At 36.6% G+C, this 20050-nt stretch overlaps 4 protein-coding genes across 7 annotated transcripts; all 4 read right to left on the minus strand.

Annotated features, from left to right (window-relative positions):
* Positions 1-1832: 1832 nt before the first annotated feature.
* Positions 1833-4625, minus strand: LOC113749875 (pentatricopeptide repeat-containing protein At1g43980, mitochondrial). Its single transcript, XM_027293748.1, has one exon. It carries the CDS (start codon positions 4521-4523, stop codon positions 2631-2633), a length of 1893 nt encoding a protein of 630 aa, XP_027149549.1. The 5' UTR covers positions 4524-4625; the 3' UTR covers positions 1833-2630.
* A 678-nt stretch (positions 4626-5303) lies between these two features.
* Positions 5304-9650, minus strand: LOC113748814 (putative pentatricopeptide repeat-containing protein At1g77010, mitochondrial). Of its 4 annotated transcripts, none has more exons than XM_027292382.1 (6): positions 7448-9650; positions 7072-7141; positions 6895-6969; positions 6182-6524; positions 6022-6105; positions 5304-5847 (listed from the first exon to the last, which is right to left on the minus strand). In XM_027292382.1, exon 1 carries the CDS (start codon positions 9525-9527, stop codon positions 7479-7481), a length of 2049 nt encoding a protein of 682 aa, XP_027148183.1. In that variant the 5' UTR covers positions 9528-9650; the 3' UTR covers positions 5304-5847; positions 6022-6105; positions 6182-6524; positions 6895-6969; positions 7072-7141; positions 7448-7478. The 4 variants fall into 4 exon arrangements, with proteins under 4 accessions (XP_027148183.1, XP_027148184.1, XP_027148181.1 ...); XM_027292383.1 differs by having other exon boundaries at positions 6182-6532; XM_027292380.1 differs by having other exon boundaries at positions 6182-6532; positions 6890-6969.
* A 663-nt stretch (positions 9651-10313) lies between these two features.
* LOC113749977 (pentatricopeptide repeat-containing protein At3g26540) lies at positions 10314-12633 on the minus strand. Its single transcript, XM_027293872.1, has one exon. It carries the CDS (start codon positions 12631-12633, stop codon positions 10507-10509), a length of 2127 nt encoding a protein of 708 aa, XP_027149673.1. The 3' UTR covers positions 10314-10506.
* Positions 12634-13913: 1280 nt separating this feature from the next.
* On the minus strand, positions 13914-18257 carry LOC113750813 (putative late blight resistance protein homolog R1B-23). The gene has a single exon (XM_027294755.1). It carries the CDS (start codon positions 18255-18257, stop codon positions 13914-13916), a length of 4344 nt encoding a protein of 1447 aa, XP_027150556.1.
* Between the last annotated feature and the right edge of the window lie 1793 nt (positions 18258-20050).

Raw genomic sequence — 20050 nt, forward strand, 5'->3', positions numbered from 1 at the left:
GCCACATTATGATTTCGACCTGACTTGATGATTCTCTTGTCCTCTTAGGCCCGAAAAAGAGAGAAAAAAAAAAAAAGGAATGGGCCAGGCTGGATTAGCATATGTGCTAATTTTTCTTGTCTTTTGGTTTAAAAAAAAAATTAAATTTGTCATTCGTTTCAATCTTTTTTTGGATAAAAGCGTGAGAAATATTTACTTGTTTATTTTTTTTTATAAAAGAAAATTTCATTAAGATTGATTACATCACTGTTCTAATGGCAGGTTAAACATGCTTTAAAAATTACAAATTTACAATTTAATAGATACAATAGATCTGAACAGTTGTTCATGTCAACATATCTGAAAAATATAAGAACTTTCACAATTGTCAATGGACATTTATTCGTTTACAGTCCAATAAATATGCCAATGAGGCTCAATAGGGGGCTGGCTAAGGGGGTTGATGATCTTAACTGCTGAGTTTTAGATTCAATTCACATAGACAACAAATTCGTAAGGTAACCTAAACACCTTAGTGTGCATTTGGTTCACAAATTGGAATTGGATGAGAAGGGATTATTTATTCTCGAATTATTCATCCTGAATCGAGTCATCTCTGGATAAGTACTCTTGTGTTTGGTTAGTTTTATGTCAGATTGGATGTTTTACAAAATAATGTCAACTTGCATTTAATTGGAGATAGGATGAGGTGGTATTATTTATTTATAAACTAAAATTACCCTCTTTGATAGACCTACAATTAGGGATATTAATCGACTTTTAGTAAGCCGAAACTCAGTTTTTAGTAGGGGTAAATCCGTCAAAGCATTTAGTAGGGGCAAATTAATCAAAATATTAATTTTATCAATAATGGGGGTAAATTAGTCAAAATTTTAGTTATTTCATTAAAATGGGCAAATTAATTCAAAACATAAATTTTTAATTAGAAGGGGCAAATTTGTCGAAAATTTTAGTTATGCCATTAATATGGACAAAAGAGTAAAAAAATTATTTTTGTTAATTGCATGGGCAAATTAGTCCAAAATTATTGTATATCATTAATATGGACAAATTGTCCAAAACTCATTTTTTATTAGTATCGGTAGATTTGTCCAAAACTTTATTTTATTAGTAGGAATAAATAAATCCAAATTGTCATCATACTGCCTGCTTCCTCATCCCGAAATAATTCATACAACCTTCCTCGATAAATTATTTTATCCCCCGTACAGGGGATTAATTCGTGGAATGTATCATCCCTTCTATAAAATATCAAATATGGAATGACATAGAATTAATAATCCAATCCCGTGTCATTTCATGAGTGAAACGATCCCTCTGGGGGAGCAGGGGCTTTACAAGTCCATTTTCTCTACCTACACTGGTGAAGATAGGGATGAAGAGTTTATCCATCTTCATCTTCTGGGGGGACAAGTATTACGTGTCACTATCATCGTTCGGCCTCATAGGGTCATTGAACTTATCTGCCCAGCGGTGAAATTGTTGTCCAACATATGCTTCATGCATTCTCACGGACAAGGATCAAATTCCTTTCAGCCAAAAGCCAAATAGCAAATCTAGTCTTTCAACTTCTTGACTCAGTCCGATTTAACAGCTAATTTCTGTTTATCAATAAATATTTAGTTCAGTTAATTTAATGATTGTGGCCATTATCTTCTCGGTTACTTGTAACTGGCTATTCAGTTTTTCTTTTCTGAATTATAAGGCTGGTTGAAACATACCTTTTCTTCTGATTCCAACTTTCAACTTATTATTTGTTAGAACAAAAACACTGATCTCCATGGAAGTTGGAGGAGAACTATCAGTATTTCTGATAATTATAGAGCAAAATTTTGATTACATTTTAAATATCTGTTCCTAGCACACAAAAAAGAATAGCACAAGCAATGACCATAGATCTTTTTTAACATAAAGGATTGACATTATCTACACTGGCATGTTTAATACAAGTATAAACCATTAATTCGGTCGAGACTGTTACTACCGAGTAACCATTATCTAACAAGTAGTTGAGTAGCTTTGCTGATATCATAGGGCTTACCAAGGAGCTTCCATATCGCCAGTGGAAACACTGACCTTGCAGGATGAACATGAGTAGGAAAGTTTCCTGGCTTAGATCCTCTCAGTCATCAAAACAGGATTCCTTGTTGAGAGTATCAGAACAATTGAACTTACTGTCATCCAAGAAATAGCAGCAGGAATGTCCCAAAATGAATATATGTTGAGGCGTCTCTTCAACTCAAGAACAATTAAGGAATATGAGACAGTCTTCATGCTAATAGGGAAAAATTCAGTTGCTTGTTTTGACCATTCTTTGGTCTTGTTCCATATCTAAGAATAAGATATGAGACTGTTCTCATTCAAAGCACAAGTTAAAAGGCAGATGCATCCAGGTTCGTTGAAAGTATAAGCAAATGCAATAGCAACTCCTCCACTTCAAAATATGTGTATGCTTAATAGATTCTCGGTAAAAGGATACCTTTGTTGAAAGCTTCCTCGACAAATTTTGATGTCAAAGGGGAAATCAAAGGGTACTCAGTGATTTTTCCAAGGGTGCAAAAACGCACGTTGCTCCATGCTTCTGTTCTACTTACAACCTGCTCTTCCAATTTACACCCCAAAAAGTGCTATCATAGGTAAACTTGATCTTGCGTCTCCAGGGTCAATAATCTCAACAATGAATAGATATCCTCACCACCTTGGTGAAATGTTTCGTTTGTTTCAAAAGCATATACGTTGCCTCCAAATCCAACCCAACTAGAATCAAACACTTCATATTTCTGCTTCATAAACCTCCTTACTCTAACTAGGCTTTCCCATCTACCATTGTGCTCGTACACTTGAGCCAACACTGAACAAGACAATAATGACTCTATTTTCAAATCAATCATTCTCTCTGCAACTTTTTCAACAAGTTTCAAATCTCCATAAATTCTACAAGCACAAAGTATTGATTCCCACATCAGAGCATTGGGTGGATGGGGCATAACTTCCATTATAGCTATTGCTTCTTTAAGTTTACCTGCTCGACTCATCAAGTCCACAACACAAGCATAATGTTCATCCCTGGGTGCAATTCCATAATCCTTTTCCATTAAAGAAAATATAGCCATTCCTTCTTCAAGCAATCCACCGTATCTGCATGCCAATAGAGCACCAGAAAATGTAATCTTATCTGGCACTAGTCCCCTAGATTTTAGTTGCTTGAAAAGGCCAATAGATTCAAGAAATTTTCCATTATGAGCCAATCCCATTATTACAGTATTCCAAGCTATTAGATCTTTCACAACCATGGTAGCAAAGATCCCCAGGGCAGCATCAACTAATCCAAATCTAAAGTACATGTCTACAAGTGAACTGGAAACAATAGAATCTGATTCAAACCCTGATTTGATCACTAAAGAATGGACTTGACTTCCCTGCTCCAACGCTAAGAAGGCTGAAGCACAATTGAGAACAGAGCTAAGAGTGAACTCAGTTGGCCTAATATTCTCCCTTATTGAAACGACAAAAATCCCAAATGCTTTCCCTTCTACACCATGCTGTGAATAGGCTGAAATCATGGAATTGCAAAGAGCTGAATCCCAAATACTAGATTCTTCAAATATGTGCACCGAGTCCTCCATTCTGTTGCATTTAGATAAATAGTCAATAGCAGCACTTAAAAGAATAGTATTCGAGAAAAACCCCATCTTTATACAAAGACATAAAATTGGTTTACCCTTTTCCAAATTCCGCGAGCCAGAACAGGCTGAAATCACTCTCGACACGGTAAACTCATCTGGTGCATATCCTTGATATCTCATCCAACAGAACACGTCAATTGCTAATTCTTCATAACCTGATTTACAGCAAGCCGAGATCAATGAGTTCCAGGATATGACATCCACCTCCTTCATACTCCAAAACACACTAAGAGCATATTCCACAACGCCAACCTTCCCATACATATCAATCAAAGAATTGCCAACCACCACATTGGAAAAACCGACACCATTTCTCAACATACTGCAATGTATTTGCTTACCAGCAAAGACACATTCAACAGACGAGATCAAAATCGAAAACGTAAACCCACTCGGCCTAACACCATTTTTCTGCATATCAAGAAACAACTCCAACGCTTGCTCTGAGAACCCACATGACACATACCCTGAAATCATTGAATTCCAGCTCACAACATCCCTTTCAGGCATTTTATCAAATATTAAACGCGCCTTCTCAAAATCACCATGTTGTGCATACGTTTTCAAGCATATATTCCAAGAATAAACATTCCTATCAGCTATATCACCGAACACTTTCAAAGCATAATTAAAAAGGCCAACTTTGCTATACATATCAACGCAACGATTTCCCAGAAAAGTGCCATTAAAACCAAGCTTTATCAGCTGGGCATGAATGGATTTTGCAAAATTGGGTCTTTTCCATCTTAAACACTGATCAATCAGTTTAGTGTAAAAAGAAAGTGAATATGTGTGGATTGATCTATGACGACAAAGCCTTTGTAACAAAAGGTACATGCAAAAAAGGGGCAAAGCATCAAGGATTTTTGGGCTTTTGCCCCAAAAGATGGAAAGAATACTACAATCAAGAAAGAAAAGCTAAAGGAAATTCTGAAACCATTTTGATCCCATTTCACTGTTAGTTGAGTATTTTTTCGTGTTTGGTATTTTTATTCTTAATTCAAATACAAAAATGATGGAGATGGAGGGAAAAGTTTTTATTTACTATATATTTACTGTTCCGATCCTTTTTTTTTTTCTTTTTTGGTTAAGGGTAAATTTTCCAAAATGTAACCTGAAGTTTGGTCTCCGTTTTTTATGTATAATGTTACAATAATATACAAATAAAAACAATCTCAAAAATATCAAAAATACTAAAAAAAACCTTTAAAAACAACTTTATCTACAGTAAAAATTTTTCACCTACATTAATACAGTAAAATATTTCAAAAACAGCTAATCCAAACGAAAGAATATAGTATAATAAGGCAAGTGAATTTCAAAGGTACTAGGCACTCTTATAATATTTATTCGTGCACTTGTATGCTAATTTACCAAAAATCTAAGGTAGTAATAATACGTTTCATACTTCAACCAAGTAGTTAAAAATTCAATCATTGATTATCTCGTGCAAGTCTTAACAATCACCGCCACCAACTTCTTCATGAAACTTTACGACACATATAAGTACATATTTATCTCTAAAGTTTAAACAAATGATTGTTTATATAAAGCTGATTCCATGAATATCTAGTAATGGTGCTGCTTTCATCAAAGGAGGTGACATTGTGAGGGCAGTCAATATATTACGAGTCTCAAGAAATGAAGTTGAATGAGCAAAATAGTTGGGACACAAAAAGCCAACATCTTTAAGCAAGATTCCGCTGCACATACAGCTACTGTTCTCAGATTCATACTCTTTACCTAAAGAAAAAACCTCCTACTTCAGCATATAGCTTGATGAAATGTGATGACAGTAAAGAACCTATCCACATTTCGTATCTATATTCTATGGTATCTCCGACTAGAACTGCCTTGGAAATTTCCCAAGCATTAGCATTAACCAAATGCATAGAAAGGAAACTGTTTGCAATCGATCATCTCAGTATCGTACTATCTTGCCTTTGCAAAGCTAGTAGCAATGACAGTCTTGGTCCTAACTCGGGCGTGGATAAAGATAAAGAAATGAAAATGCCCAAAATGGATCCATTGCCCGATCCGCCACTGCATTTGGATTAATGCCAACGTTGTGCGTGTTGTCACTTGCACCTAATCTCTGATGAGATTCAGACCTTTGAGAAATCTTGTGAACTGAAGGCGAGAGGAGGGAGGAACCATAAACCTGGCCAGAAAAAGCCTTAGGTGTCAAAAGATTTTGATGAGTAAAAGCACTCAATCATTAGGACAACCTAATTAGGATGACATATCATTTCTACATGTATTCTTTCTTGCCCGCAACCTAAAATAGAAGATAATGGAAACTGAAACTGCAAAATAGGGGGATTCCAGGACATACAGCTGCGTTTAGATAATTTGGATAGTTCACGACCTAGGTGTATCTTCCTGCTCCTCACTGCAGAGTAGATCAAAGTTCACATGCCTGAAAAGAAAGAAACAATCACCTTTTTATCAACACACTGATTTGATCACATGCCTGAAAAGAAAGAAACAATCACCTTTTGATCACACACTGATGCTTTCACAACAGATGCAAGTTCCATCAGGCACTACGAGTGAAAAAAGGAAACAGAATCTGAAGAAGCATACGCATCATAGTCACTTGATCATACTCAGCGTTAATCTCTGTTGGAATTTGGAGGAAATAATCAAAGAAACTTCCATAAGAAAGTGGAGACAGGCAAGGATACAAAGAAGAGAAAGCTATCATAAACCAGTCGGAACAGACAGGTAGAGAGAGGGAGGGGAAATAAAGAGAGATTTCACAGAGTAAGATTGATTATGCTATCTGGCAGAAAGAAGGCGGAGTAAACGGAGCCCGGAACTGCAAGAGGCAATCAACTGCAAAGCTAATCAAAGAAAACAAAGATCAAGTTAAGAAAATGCAAAAAATTAGGAAAAAAACTTCTGACTGCGATAATATAAAGATGCATCAAAATAAGATGGGAAGCTTCCAAATGGGTATCCCCATATGTTACATTTCAAACAGCATTCCCAACTACAGTTATATTTACTTGAGACAACCAGGTGAAAGCAAATTGTAACTCCAACAATGACCTTCTACAACAAAATGTTAGATTTACTATGCAGTTTTGTCTGTCTATTAACTTATTTGTTGGAAAACATCATTCTGGCCATCATGTGGAAATTAAATCTGTTACTGTAAGCAGAAAACTACTATAGACCAAAAGTAGACTACGTTATACCTGACCTGTTGTGTTTGGCACATCCATATGTATTTTGGCATCATCTTAGGCCAGAAGGAGTTAGTTTCACATTCAGCCTCCTACAGCATCCAGAAGAATATGAAGGGTTAGCAAGCATATTACTATTACTGAGATAAAACAGCAGTTTTATGGGGACTGGAAACTACATAGAAGGGGCAGACCTAGGCTCAGAATGCTAAAGCTTTGCAACTCCAAACAATCTCAAAACATTAATATTAGCCCAAGTGTTTTCTGCACAACGCAAGATATCAGTTTGACAAAATATAGATGGATACCACTGAGAATAATAAGTCTATAATAAAATGCAGCAAGCTTTGTAGTTGGCAACATACAGAGAGACATAGAACAAAGAAAGGATATGGTTCTATGAACAGCAGGTTGTAGTCAAATAGAATCTGTGGTTTGATTGATTAATGCTATACTTTCCTCTTTTTAAGATAAAACTCTAAAGATAAATTTTCTGTTTCTTTTCGTTTGGCTGATAGTTGTTCATTTAGATCACCCTCTCGTGGTTTCAACAAAGATGAAGTACCTTACCTCAAAATGCAGTGGCATATGGTATTTCCCACTAAGTACCACCCCAACTTAGGCCAGGATTCTTTTGGATTTTGTTATCTTTCATTAGCTTTCTGACAAGGGCAGACCTTTCCCAGTCATAAGATGTGGCAAATATATTTGATAGCTGCACAAATCCAACTGAGTTTTCAGGATCAAGCACCATAACTAGGTCAACTACTTTTTTCCCCAGAGATCTATCCTCATGAGCCAAACATCCTCTAAGAATTGATGACCACATGCTTGCATCTGCCTTAAATGGCATCTCTTCAATGATACTTACAGCTTCTTCAAGGCAACCTGACCGTGCAAAAAGATCTATCATGCAGGAGTAGTGTTCTATTCCAGGATCTATGTGGTAGGTATCCTTCATTGCATCAAACCATTTCTGTGCCTCCTCTGCCAATCCACAATGATTACAAGCAGATAATACTCCTATAAATGTGATATATGTTGGTACCATATCAGCAGATGTCATCTGATAAAATACATTCAGAGTTTGAATTGCATAACCATTTGTCGCATAACCCATCAACAGAGAATTCCACAAAACTACATCATCTTTTTTGGTTTGGTCAAAGATTTTTTGACCACTTTCAACAAAACCACACTTGCAGTAAAAATCAATAAGGGAGGATGAAACAGTTTGATTAAGATCAAGGCCAACAATAGTAGCTCTAGCAAACACCTGTTCACCAAATTCTACAGATGAAATGCTGGCACAAGCACTAATGACACTAGCAAGGCTAAATTTGTCCATACTTAAATTGATCCTATTCATCTTGCTAAAGAGATTTAAAGCTTCAATTGGACAACCATTTTGACTTAGACCTACTATAATGGAGTTCCATGAGATTAAGCTTTTATCAGGCATGGTCAGAAAAATCCTTTTTGCATCTTCAATTCTCCCACAATTAGAATAGATAGTAATCATAGAATTCAGCAAGACTGTGTCATGCACTTTGAGTTCATCATATAAAGCACAAGCATCATGTGGGCTTTGACACTTGGAATACGTGTCAACAAGAGCACTGGCAACTATTAGATCATCAATGAACCCCAACTTACATACGTCAGAATGCAATTGTTGACAATATTTAACAATTCCAGTACTACTGCAGGCACTCAAAATACTGGTAAAAGTAGAAAAATCTCCTGAAACTCCTTCCTTCCGCATCTCTAAGAATAACGAAATTGCTTCTGTTTCTTCATCATTGGTAATATACCCTGCAATTAAAGAGTTCCATAGTACAATGCATGGATCAGTTTTAAGTTCAAAGATTTTTCTCGCATCATCTATCCTGCCACAATTCGCATATCCTGATATAAGTGCAGAAAGAGAGAAGTCATCTACATGTTGCATTTTATGCAGCAACTGGCTTGCAGTGTCCAACTGACCACACTTTGCATACATATTAACAAGTGAACTCCCCAATACCGAATCACGTTCCACAAAACTGACAATAATATGGGTGTGAATCTGTTTCCCATAATCCAAACTTCCCAAATCTGCACAAGCACTAATAGCTGTTGCCAAAACAAAATTATCCCGACATACACCTTCACCAAGTTCCAGTTTCAAGCAATCTCTAAACAACATTAAAGCACTATATGGGCACCCATTTCTTACATAACCATGCATCAAAGAATTCAAAACTATCCCATTTTTCCTCGGCATCACATTAAGCAGTCCACACGCAACATCTAACTCCCTGGCTTTTACAAGGCCTGGAATCATTAAATTCCAAGAGAAGTCATTTTTATCTGGCATCAAGTTAAACAAGTCCAACGAGTCCTTTACTCTTCCATGTTTCACATATCCCTCTAGTAAAGTGTTCCAAGAGAAACTATTTCTCTCACCCATTTCATCAAACAGTTTCCGAGCATCGGATATCTGGCCGCACCTCGTATACATTTGGAGAAGGCGATTCGTCATGTTTACAGCAGCATTGAGGAGACCCCTTTTGAGGAAAAGGAGGTGCAATTGTCTCCCTTGTAGGATGTGGTGGTGGGCCTTGAAAGAGCTGAGGATTCGAGCACAACATTGTAAATCAAGGTCCATTGATACCCGATGTAAATTTCAAATTTGGCGGTAAAATAGGCAGAGGTGGGTGATAACAGGAGGGAACGGATTATGAAACTGGCATTGAACCGGCAGGAGGCAAAGCTCAACTGTTTCAGTGGGTGTCTAAGCTAGCCACTTGTCCAAAGGAGGAAAAAATACAAAAGAAAGATAAAGTCCATTTCTTTATATTTCCAAGAAAATGTTCTAAAAAGCAGGATAGTTGTTTTATACAGTTTCCATTTTTAAAACGTTTTTACATTCGACATGATAAAATATTATATGATTTTTTTTTATTTATTTTTTTGTTAAAATGAACTCTTGTTCTTCTCCTGTCTGGCACATGCCTCTCAAGTGTAAAGTACAACCATGAAAAACATCGACATGTCTTTCCAATCGATTCAAAAGGCGAGAACAAATCCCTAGGCATCTCGATTGAAATCCCCATAAATGGAATTTTCCGTAGCAATATGAATTCTTTCTTATTTCGACGAATCATTAATAGCTTGATTATTTTTAGATAATAATAAATAGAAATAACGCTTACAAGAAGTCCCATTAAAATCAAGAAATAGCCTCTCACGTACGACGTTATAGATCACCTCTTTTAAGATCAAGCAATTCCATTGAATTGAGTATGATTGTATTTGTAATAGCATCTATTATATCAGGAATATCAATGAACCCGATTATTCCAATTGCTCAGGATAGCCTTTTTTAGCTTCTAGGGTCTATATATGTGTATATTCCAACAAGTTGAAGCTGAGAGAAAAACAACAGCAGGAGTAATAAATCCAACATGCAGATTTTGTATATTGCACAAAATTTCCAAGAAGTAATAACATTATGGGTACCAAAAAGATGAAGAAAAAATAATAATGTATGTCAATAAGCTCTCTTCCTATATCTTACATTTCCTGGTAAGAAAAGAATAATTCCGCATTTACATGAAATGTACAAAACTTCAGTGACTTAAAAGTCAGGTGCTGTCGGCTGTACCAATTTGGAATGGAATTGTGGGATTCAATCTGTTAAGCTGATCAGCTGCCCATTCTCCCAACTTAAAGTGCTTTTGTTCTTGGCAGAGATCAAAGATTCTGATCAGCATTGCTTCAGTGGGTTCAAATGGCATCTTCTTGATAAAATCCTCAAGTTCATCCATCCATCCACTGCGACCATACAGCTCAATCATAGACTGATAATGCTCCAACCTTGGTATTATACAATACTTATCAGTCATTGAATCAAAATACTGTCTGCCCAACTCCACGCAGCCTTCAGCGATGCATGCAAGCAGGATGCCTTGGATAGTGACATGGTCTGGCTTTATGCCTTCATTCTCCATCAACATGAACAATTCAAGTACCTTTTCATATCTTCTGTTATGAAAACAACCCAGTATCATAGAATTCCAGAGAATTACATCACTCAAATCTGCCACTTTGAAAATCGCTAGAGCATAATCAATGCATCGACATTTGGAGTACATGTCAACTAAAGCTCCAGTAATCACAATATCCATCTCGTAATCATTCCTAATCATAAACCCATGGATTTGTTTACCCGGTTCAAGTGCAAAAATATTTGCACAAGCAGCCAAGACGGTTGCAAATGTAAAGTTACTTGGCATGGTCTCTCCTAGCATCTTCCAAAACATTGTCATGGTTTCTTCACTCAATTCATGACGTGCATAGCCAGTTAAAAGATTATTCCAAGAAACCTCATCTCGTAAATGACTTATTGCATAAAACCAAACTCTAGCACACCTCAAATTTCCACATTTCCCATACATGTCAAGAAGTGCGTTGCTAACCAATAGATTGCAGTAAAAACCATGCCTGTAGACGTACCCATGAACCTGTTTCCCCAATTCAATATCCATAATGGCAGAAGATACCTTCAGGACTAATCCAAGAGTGACATGATCAACTGCTCTAGTCTCTTTGAGCATCAAACTCAGAAAATCCAATGCTTCATTCCACTTAGAGAAGTGAGTGTACCCCGATAGCATTGCATTCCATGATACCGTAGTCCTTTCTGGCATCTCATCGAAAAGCTCTCTAGCTTCCCTGATTTTCCCACTCATTCCATACCCTGACACCATAGCTGTCCAAGCAATCAAGTTTTTTGAAGAGGGCAGCTTAAACATCAGTGAAGCACTTTCCATATCTCCACATTTTGTGTACATATCAATGAGGGAGCTTGAAACAATCTCATCCACCTCAAGATTAATCTTTATTGCATATCCATGAATTTGAACCCCCTCTTTAAGTCCATGTATACTAGAACAAGCAACAAGAGCATTAGAAACAGTGTGATTCAATGGCCTTACCTTCGCCCTAACCATCTTGGAAAACATCAACACTGCCTGCTCTCCCTCTTTCATCTCAAGATACCTCCTTACAATTACATTCCACGAAACACTATTTGGATTCTCAATCTCGTCAAACATTCTCCTCGACTCACTCATCATCCCCCACTTCCCGTACACATGAACTAGTGAACTCTCCAAAATCACATTCCCACAAAACCCATATTTCACAATAAGCCCATGAACTTGCTTTGCCAGCCAAAGAGCCAAAACAGAAGCACATGAACCGAAAACGCTCGAAAATGTCACTTCACTTGCATAAATCCCAGACTTGTGCATATGACTAAACAAATCCAATGCTTTTCCAGGACACCCATTATGGGAATACGCAGTTATCATTGCATTCCAGGACCCTCCATCCCTCCTAGGCATTTCATCAAAGAGTTCTCTCGCATCAGCCAGACACCCGCATTTTCCATAAGTCTCAATCGCTCTATTGAGCAAAAAAGTTGGCGGGTTCGGAGTGAAAGTGACCAAATGCGATTCTACTTTCCGGGCTTCGACAATGGCTCTGCTAGATGCACAAAGTTGGAAGAGACGAGCGTATAGAGAAAAGTCAAGGGGCACAGGGGAAGAGAAGAGGATGGAAACGGCTTTTGAAATGCGCCCCAACCGGAGATGGTTGAGGATAGCGGCAGTTAAGTTCTTGGCGTTGGTCGATTGCGGTGGTTTGCGGTGGCCGGTGGTTGAAGTGGCGTTTCGCAGGACATGGTTGAGGAAGGAGGCTGCGTTCATCAGCTCATGCCTCGGAAAAAAGAGGAAGGAATTCGCGGAATGCTGGAAGAAATTCAATTTTTTTAAAAAAAATAAAGCGGTTAATTAGTTCTAAGAATTTTAAAAAAAAATTCTACGAAATGATTTGCAACGTTAAAATGATTTACCTAAAGCTTGGAGTCTCCTCCTGCAATAAATATATATATCAAATCAATGTGGGTAAGATAAAATTTTGGATGTTCTTTTCTTGACCAAATATTTTTGAATTTAACTATATAGACAATGAAATGTAATTTAGTTGATAAGACGCTTCATCTATAAATAATCGACGGATCACAGGTGACAGATTACAGATTCAAGTAATCATCAAGGAGGTAAGTGGAAATATCACTGTCAATCCTCTTCTAAATAATGAGGAAAATTTAAATACATATATTGTCATTAATAGACACATGTTTTTGTTTTATAAATTATGATTTGCTTGAAGTTGGATGCAGATTAATGTTGTAAATGTGGCGAAACTCTTCATAGTTCTGTTGTTTATTAGCCTCGCTCGCACTTATGTTTTGTTCATTGTTCCCTCACGAAATAGGGTTTTGATTCGATTACGAACATATGTTGTTGTATCCCACGCAGATTAGCTGCATTTTATGTATGGCACATTTTCCATTTCATTGCAATTCCAGCCCTGTTGGAGGACTAAGGACTAGAGAAATCAGAGTGTACTGCATCTTTGAAGTGGAATTGTCTTCAATTGAAGCCTCACAGTTTTTGGGTTATTCTCCTTGTCAACTTCTGCAAAGTATTGCTAGTATTTTCCATTCTTTGACCATCTGTTTAGATGTCTTCTTTCATTAATGTGGAAATATATGTGAAACCATTTTTGCAGGTAATGGTTCACTCAAGAGTTTATAGGAGTTTCTTTTATATGCACAGAAACAACAAGAATAACCATAAAATATTGGAAGGAGTGTCTCAAACAATTGAGCTGTATCTGTTCTTTTGATTTAGTTTACCTTTACTATATCTGGTGTCACCCTAAAAATGTAATGGAAGTGCGAGGATTCGCATTGATAATCTACATTTATTCATCACAAAATTACATTGTACCTTCTTCAAAGAGAAATGAAACAAAAGAAGTTTTCTTCTATACAGAGTAGCCTGTTGAAAAGCGCTGCATACAAACAAAAGGAAAGACTTGTGTATTCAATAAAAATGAGTCTGTTGTAGAAGAAACTGATAGTATACTCACATTGCCAGCAGTTGGTTAAAACAAAGGATGATCAACCATTATGATGATCTCAAACATGAATGCTTTGATTGACAATAATCTTGAGCCCCTCAATCCATCCTTCTTTTCCAATTCTTATTGCAGATTCCTCAGTAGATTTCTTACATGATTGCACTTCAATCATTTGCAGCGTCGTAATCTCTCCCAGAGAAAAAGGGACTTCCTCAAGCTTCTTACAGTTTCTGAGCACCAGTTGCTCAAGGTTGGGAAGGTGATCACTGGTGGCATTCCACTGGGCAATACTCAGAGTGTCTAACATTAAGTATTTGAGTTTGATGAACTCCCCTTCCCTCATATCCCAACTCTGCCCCTCAAAGGCTCTAGAAAGCAATTTGAGAACCTCAAGATTCTGTAACCTCTTCCCAATGGCAGAAATGTGATCCCATGGTAGGCGAAAATTTGAGAGAGTCAGTTTTTTAAGATTTAAAGGGAGATTAAACTCAATCGAAGTTAGAGGTCTACCAATGTACACCATTTTCAATGACTCCAGCCGCGTTAGAGTGTCCAATTCTGGAAACTTCACGCTTAAAGAATCCCGGGATTCCATAAAAATGCATCCCAATTTGCGGAGATTTGGTAGCCTTTGTAGGATCATCCCTGTATCTTTCCCAGAAGAAAAGGATAGAGTGGAAAATGTGACCAAGTTATCTAACTGAGAGGAAACTCCAAGCTTGTCATGTTGGGAGATGAAAATAACATGATTGTTTACAACAATATGCCTTAACTTTACCATGCACCAGATAGTATCAGGCAGTATGATCTTCTCATCTTTCAATCCCTTCACAATAAGGGTTTCTAGTTTCCAGAGGTCTGCAATGGATTGTGGAACAGAGTCAATATCACCACTAACAGCAAGATATGTCAATTGAATTAGTAACTCTATTCCGGTGGGAAAGCAAACACCCATATTAATGTTTTCCAAATCCAACACCCTAAGAAGTTTGAAATGGTGAGCAATGAATGAGATATCATAGGGATGTCTTGGGTATGTATCACAGGTAGGAAAGAGTATTAGAGAACGGGCACACGAGCTGGAAGGTCTCGACTTCACAAAATGCTTTCTGTTCAAGCAGAAGAACAATCGATGTCTCTCATATGTTACAGGATTTGGATGATAATAATCATAAGAATCAGCACCATAATCTGAATCATCAGACATAGCATATGGCTCATCATACCTGGTAATTAATTGTAGAAAATTCTCTTCAGTTGCTTTTGCCACGCAGAAGTCGTGTAGAATATCATGAACACGACATGTTTTGACCCCTCCCATGGATCTTCTTTTGGAAAGCATTACCAGGTTTCGGCCAATGAGATCCATCAAGTACGCTTCTGCAATATCTTCCAAGCTCTTAGTACCCTGTATGAAACCTTCGGCAATCCATAGCCTTGTCAACTTCCTTACTGGAATATCTCTGTCTATCACAAAAGCTCCCATGTACAGAAAACACGCTTTCAATCTATCTGGTAAGTGATTGTAGCTTAGCTGTAAGATGTCCTTGCACCGACTTTGTGGATCATCATTGATCTTTGAGCTTAAGCTTTCTGCAATTCTTTCCCACCGATCTTGGTTCTTTTCTGTCCTTGCCAGAAGACCAGCTACGGCCACAATTGCAAGGGGTAGACCTTCACACCTCTTAGCAATTTTCTTGCCAACTTCTTGCAGTTCCTCGCTGCAGCCTCCATGAAGTATCTTCATCCGTAACAACTTCCAACTTTCATCTTCAGAAAGTAGACGAAGACAAAGAGGATCACTATCAGGTTTAACTTTTAAGGCCACATCATGTAGACGACTTGTTATCAAGATCCTACTGCCATTTCCATCATTTGGTAGTGAACTTTGCAAATCACTCCATGACTCAGTGCCCCACACATCATCCATGACTATCAGGTATCTTTTTTGCTTCAAGTGCTGATACAACTTTACTTCTAAATCCTCAATCCTCATATGATGCATGTTATCCATAAGCCCACTGATGCTGATGTTGCCTAGAATGTCAAGTAGTACGTTCCTTTTTTGGTATCCTTGCGAAACAGAACACCAGGCACGGATATGGAAGTGATATGCAACATTAGGATCATTGTAAACTTTCTTGGCCAATGTTGTCTTGCCAATTCCTGGCATGCCAACAATAGAGACAACATCTCGCTGTAAGGTTCCTCTCATCAGTCGAACTATTACATTTTCTGCTTGATCATTCAGGACTACCACCTCTTCATTTATTTCTGTCATACCAAACTGTGATACAATTTGCCTTGAAATCTGATTGGCACTTTGTGTCATGGCATAGCAAGTTAATTTCTCGTAAGAATTGGTGACCATCATCTTAATAAGCCTAATCTCTTCAAGCAGATCATAAAGCCATAGCACATGTTTCCAATTAATACCAGTTCCTACCTCAATGAAATCTATGACATATTCCACCTCATATGCCACATCTGTTATGCTTGTACCAAGATCTTTCAGTGCATCATGCCCCTCAGATGGCTCTGTAATATCCATGAAGAAAGATCTCAAAAATGTTAGGCCAGAGTGAATCTCTTCAATCTGATGCTTCACAAGGGCAATTGAATCAGGGTCATGTTTGAGCAGCTCCTGTGTGCTTCCTATGAGATCATCGATAAACCCCATTCCACAAATCTTAGGGAAATTAGACCTTTGAATTTGGGGATGGACCTTCCTAAGCTCTGGCTTGATAAGCATCAAATTATCTAGCAATTCACAAAATGAAAGGATAGTTTTATTGATCATCTCTTCTGTGATTCTGTCATGAAGAAATGTGTGATGGAGACATCTTACTCTTGTAGAAACTGCTTCAATGCCTGTGAGGATGAGCTCCACATTCTCTGGATTGTCCAGTTGATCATTTGTGACACATGTTGCAAACCATTTTAACCCCTCAAGAAGGGTTTGAATATGATCTTTTTTAAGAAAAGTAGAGCATTCACTATCTTTCAGTAACTCCATACAAGATGAATTTACCTTGAAAAGTAGAATCCTTGAAAGCAAAGTAAAAAGAGAAATCCTTGCCTTGGCTTCTGTAGTGCCATTTTGCCGAACAGATTGATAAAGAGATGATATCTCTCTGTAAACTTCTACAATGAGTGCAGAGCTCTGATAATTCAGGTTAGTCAGAACTTCTTTAAGGTCTTCAAATTGACCCTCAACAAAGATTGTGCTTCCTTTTAGTTGCTGCTTGAGGAATATCTCTGACTGGAGAAGGCAAATTTTTTCCTGCCACTCTGAAGATGGATGGTCACTTTCAGATGGAAAGAAAAGCCCTGCCTCTATGAGGAGCGCTTTGATTTCATACAAGATAATTTGCACATCCTCATTTTGTTCTTCTGGCTCATTGGTGCTGATGCAATAGATTATCAAGGACCGTAATCCTATGAAAATATTGTACTGCTGGTTTGATTTGGAACTTAGCTCCATGAGAATGTCATCTCTCCTTTCCTCAACAAAGAGATTGCCAAGATAGGGATCTCTTATTGCCAAAAGAAAAAAGAGAAAGGATTCTGCAAAATATTCATCTGGTCCATTGCAAATTTTGTTGAGAGCTCTGAGGAAATTGAGGTTCAATTCTAGAACTTCTGGGGTAGTAGGATAAATCCTCCTTAGCAAATCCTGAAGCTGAACTATTGAAGACTTTTTTTCGATTGAGTCCCGCTTTATGATCCAGTATTGCAGAGACCAATTTGCAATGCAAACAGCTACAGATGTGAGATGAGTCAAGAAACTGTTAACCTTTGGATCGCTAGGGAAGCCATACTCAAAATCCAGTACTCCATGCAAGAAGTGTTGGAGATGCTTCATGTCACGTTTCAAAAGACCGATTGTTTTCTGTTCTTCAATAGAATCAGTAACACTGCTGATTTCGTGCAGCATCCCTTCTATAGAAAAGATGAAATTAAACCAAAGAGCATAATCAAGAGAGGCAGAATGCAACACAAGGGAGCAGCCAGACAGATGGCCAAGAGCTTCTTCAATTTGATGCTTGAAAAGCTTCACTTTTACTCTTGACTGATGCAAAACATCATGTAGTTTCGAAGGACATTCTGGGATGTACTTCTTCTGAGACGCAACGTTGAGATCCCGCGCAATCTCCTGAAATGCAGCTTCAACTTTCACCGGGAGGGATCCTAAAATTTTCGCAACTTCATCCGTATCACTTGACTTGTGAATGCAAATCAAGATGGTTCTCAGATATGCGAAAAAGTGCAGGTCGTGTAGATGATTATTCAGAAGGGAAAACCAGCCTGAAATTTGCAATACGTTACTTCTCAACTGCTGATCAAGCTCATTGATTGCTGATTCAAGGACATCAAAACTAGAACTGGAACTGGAAGCCATCTTCTAATGAACCCTCTTGTTTGCAATCTCGATCACTAGCTGTGTTTTCCCACTAATTCGAAAACGAAGTTTGGACATTAATAGTTTTATACTTAGAATTCCAAATAAGAAAGTATATATTGAAAGACCAGCAACAGTTCTTAGATATTCAGTGTAAGCCACGTCGAATTGACGACATAGTTAATCATTATCGTTATCATTATCATTACTATATAAAGGGATAATTTCAGAAACCTCCCCTGAGGTTTCTGACAATTTCACTGAACTCCCCTGAGATTTGAAAAATTACACATACCTCCCTTGTCATTTAAAATGACAATTTTACCCTTAAATATTTTAATAAAATTCCCTTTATTTGGTATGCTTATACTTAGAATAAGTTTTAAAATTATTTTTTCATTATTTTTCCTTCTTATTTATTTTTTTAATTTTTCGCCAATAAAACTATAGAACTACCACTATTGCCTCTAGTTTCTATTCGAACTAGTGATTTTTTTTTTGACGAGTTAATTTTATATGTAATCCAATGTTTTTATTGATCTTTGTTTTTTATTTTTTGGTATTAAAATGAACAATAAATCAAAAAGAAATAGCCCAAAAGCACTACTAAATTATGATAATGCCATTACTCCAAAAATTCATAAACTCTAAATGAATTATTTCAATGTTTTCTTTTCTATCTTATAAATCTAAATCCATAATAAAATATCATCAAAAGTATCATATCATAGTAATAAATTATTATTATATTTATTTATCAAATAGTAGATATGGACATGAAAAATTTGGCAACTTTTCCTTATAATTATACTAAATAATCTTATAATTGTATAGAAAAATAAATTAAAACTCATTATGCAAGGGCATTTTTGGTATTCATTTAAAAAATTGACCAAGTCAATACTATTTTAAGGTTTTGTTACTAAAACTATCAAATCAAGGGAGGTAAGTGTAATTTTTCAAATCTTAGGAGAGCTCAATGAAATTGTTAGAAACCTCAGGAGAGGTTTCTGAAATTATCCCCTGTATAAAAGGCATGAATCTTGGTATTGAGGAGTGTAAGTATAAGCACTTTTTTATCTTAATTTTTGTTATTTCTAAATTACCCTCATGTCTTTTAATTAGAATTATTGCATTATAATGCAGCACTAATTAAACAAAATAAAACACTCTAATTGATTACATCTTAATAATTTTGGTAATTATAATTAAAAATTGCTCATTAAAAACTATTTGCCTACCTTTGGACTCCATCTCCTATAATATACGTATCAAAATTTCTTAATTGAAGCATGAAAAATTTCTCATTAGTCAATAGTTGAGATTGTAAAAAAAAAAAAAAATCAATGTCAAAAAATAGATACTCTCTAGAAAATAGAGAAACATACAAGGAAAAAAGAACCCTTATTTATCTGTATATCTTTATACACATATCACAAGCAAAATTTACAATTATGCACTTTTTACCAATATGAAGAATTTTTTATATTGCACCCAATGGAATTTCAATATATAAAAAATGATGACACCTTTATAACTGAAATAGCAGTATTAAACTAGAAAAAAGAAATCTGAATACAAACCACTATTATCATTAATAGCAACCGACCAAAAAACGTTACTATATAAAAAGAATCTTGGTATTGAGGAGTGTAAGTGCAAGCACTTTTTTATCTTTATTTTTGTTATTCCTAAATTACCCTCATGTCTTTTAATTAGAATTATTGCATTTTAATGTGGCACTAATTAAAAAAAATAAAACACTCCAATTATTGATTACGTCTTAATAGTAT

The sequence above is a fragment of the Coffea eugenioides genome, chromosome 10, assembly GCF_003713205.1.
Source record: "Coffea eugenioides isolate CCC68of chromosome 10, Ceug_1.0, whole genome shotgun sequence".
NCBI lineage: Eukaryota > Viridiplantae > Streptophyta > Magnoliopsida > Gentianales > Rubiaceae > Coffea > Coffea eugenioides.

Coding starts and splice junctions, on each gene's coding strand:
- LOC113749875 (XM_027293748.1), bottom strand. CDS start 4,523: ATGTACCTTTTGTTACAAAGGCTTTGTCGTCATAGATCAATCCACACA.
- LOC113748814 (XM_027292381.1), bottom strand. CDS start 9,527: ATGGACCTTGATTTACAATGTTGTGCTCGAATCCTCAGCTCTTTCAAG.
- LOC113749977 (XM_027293872.1), bottom strand. CDS start 12,633: ATGAACGCAGCCTCCTTCCTCAACCATGTCCTGCGAAACGCCACTTCA.
- LOC113750813 (XM_027294755.1), bottom strand. CDS start 18,257: ATGGCTTCCAGTTCCAGTTCTAGTTTTGATGTCCTTGAATCAGCAATC.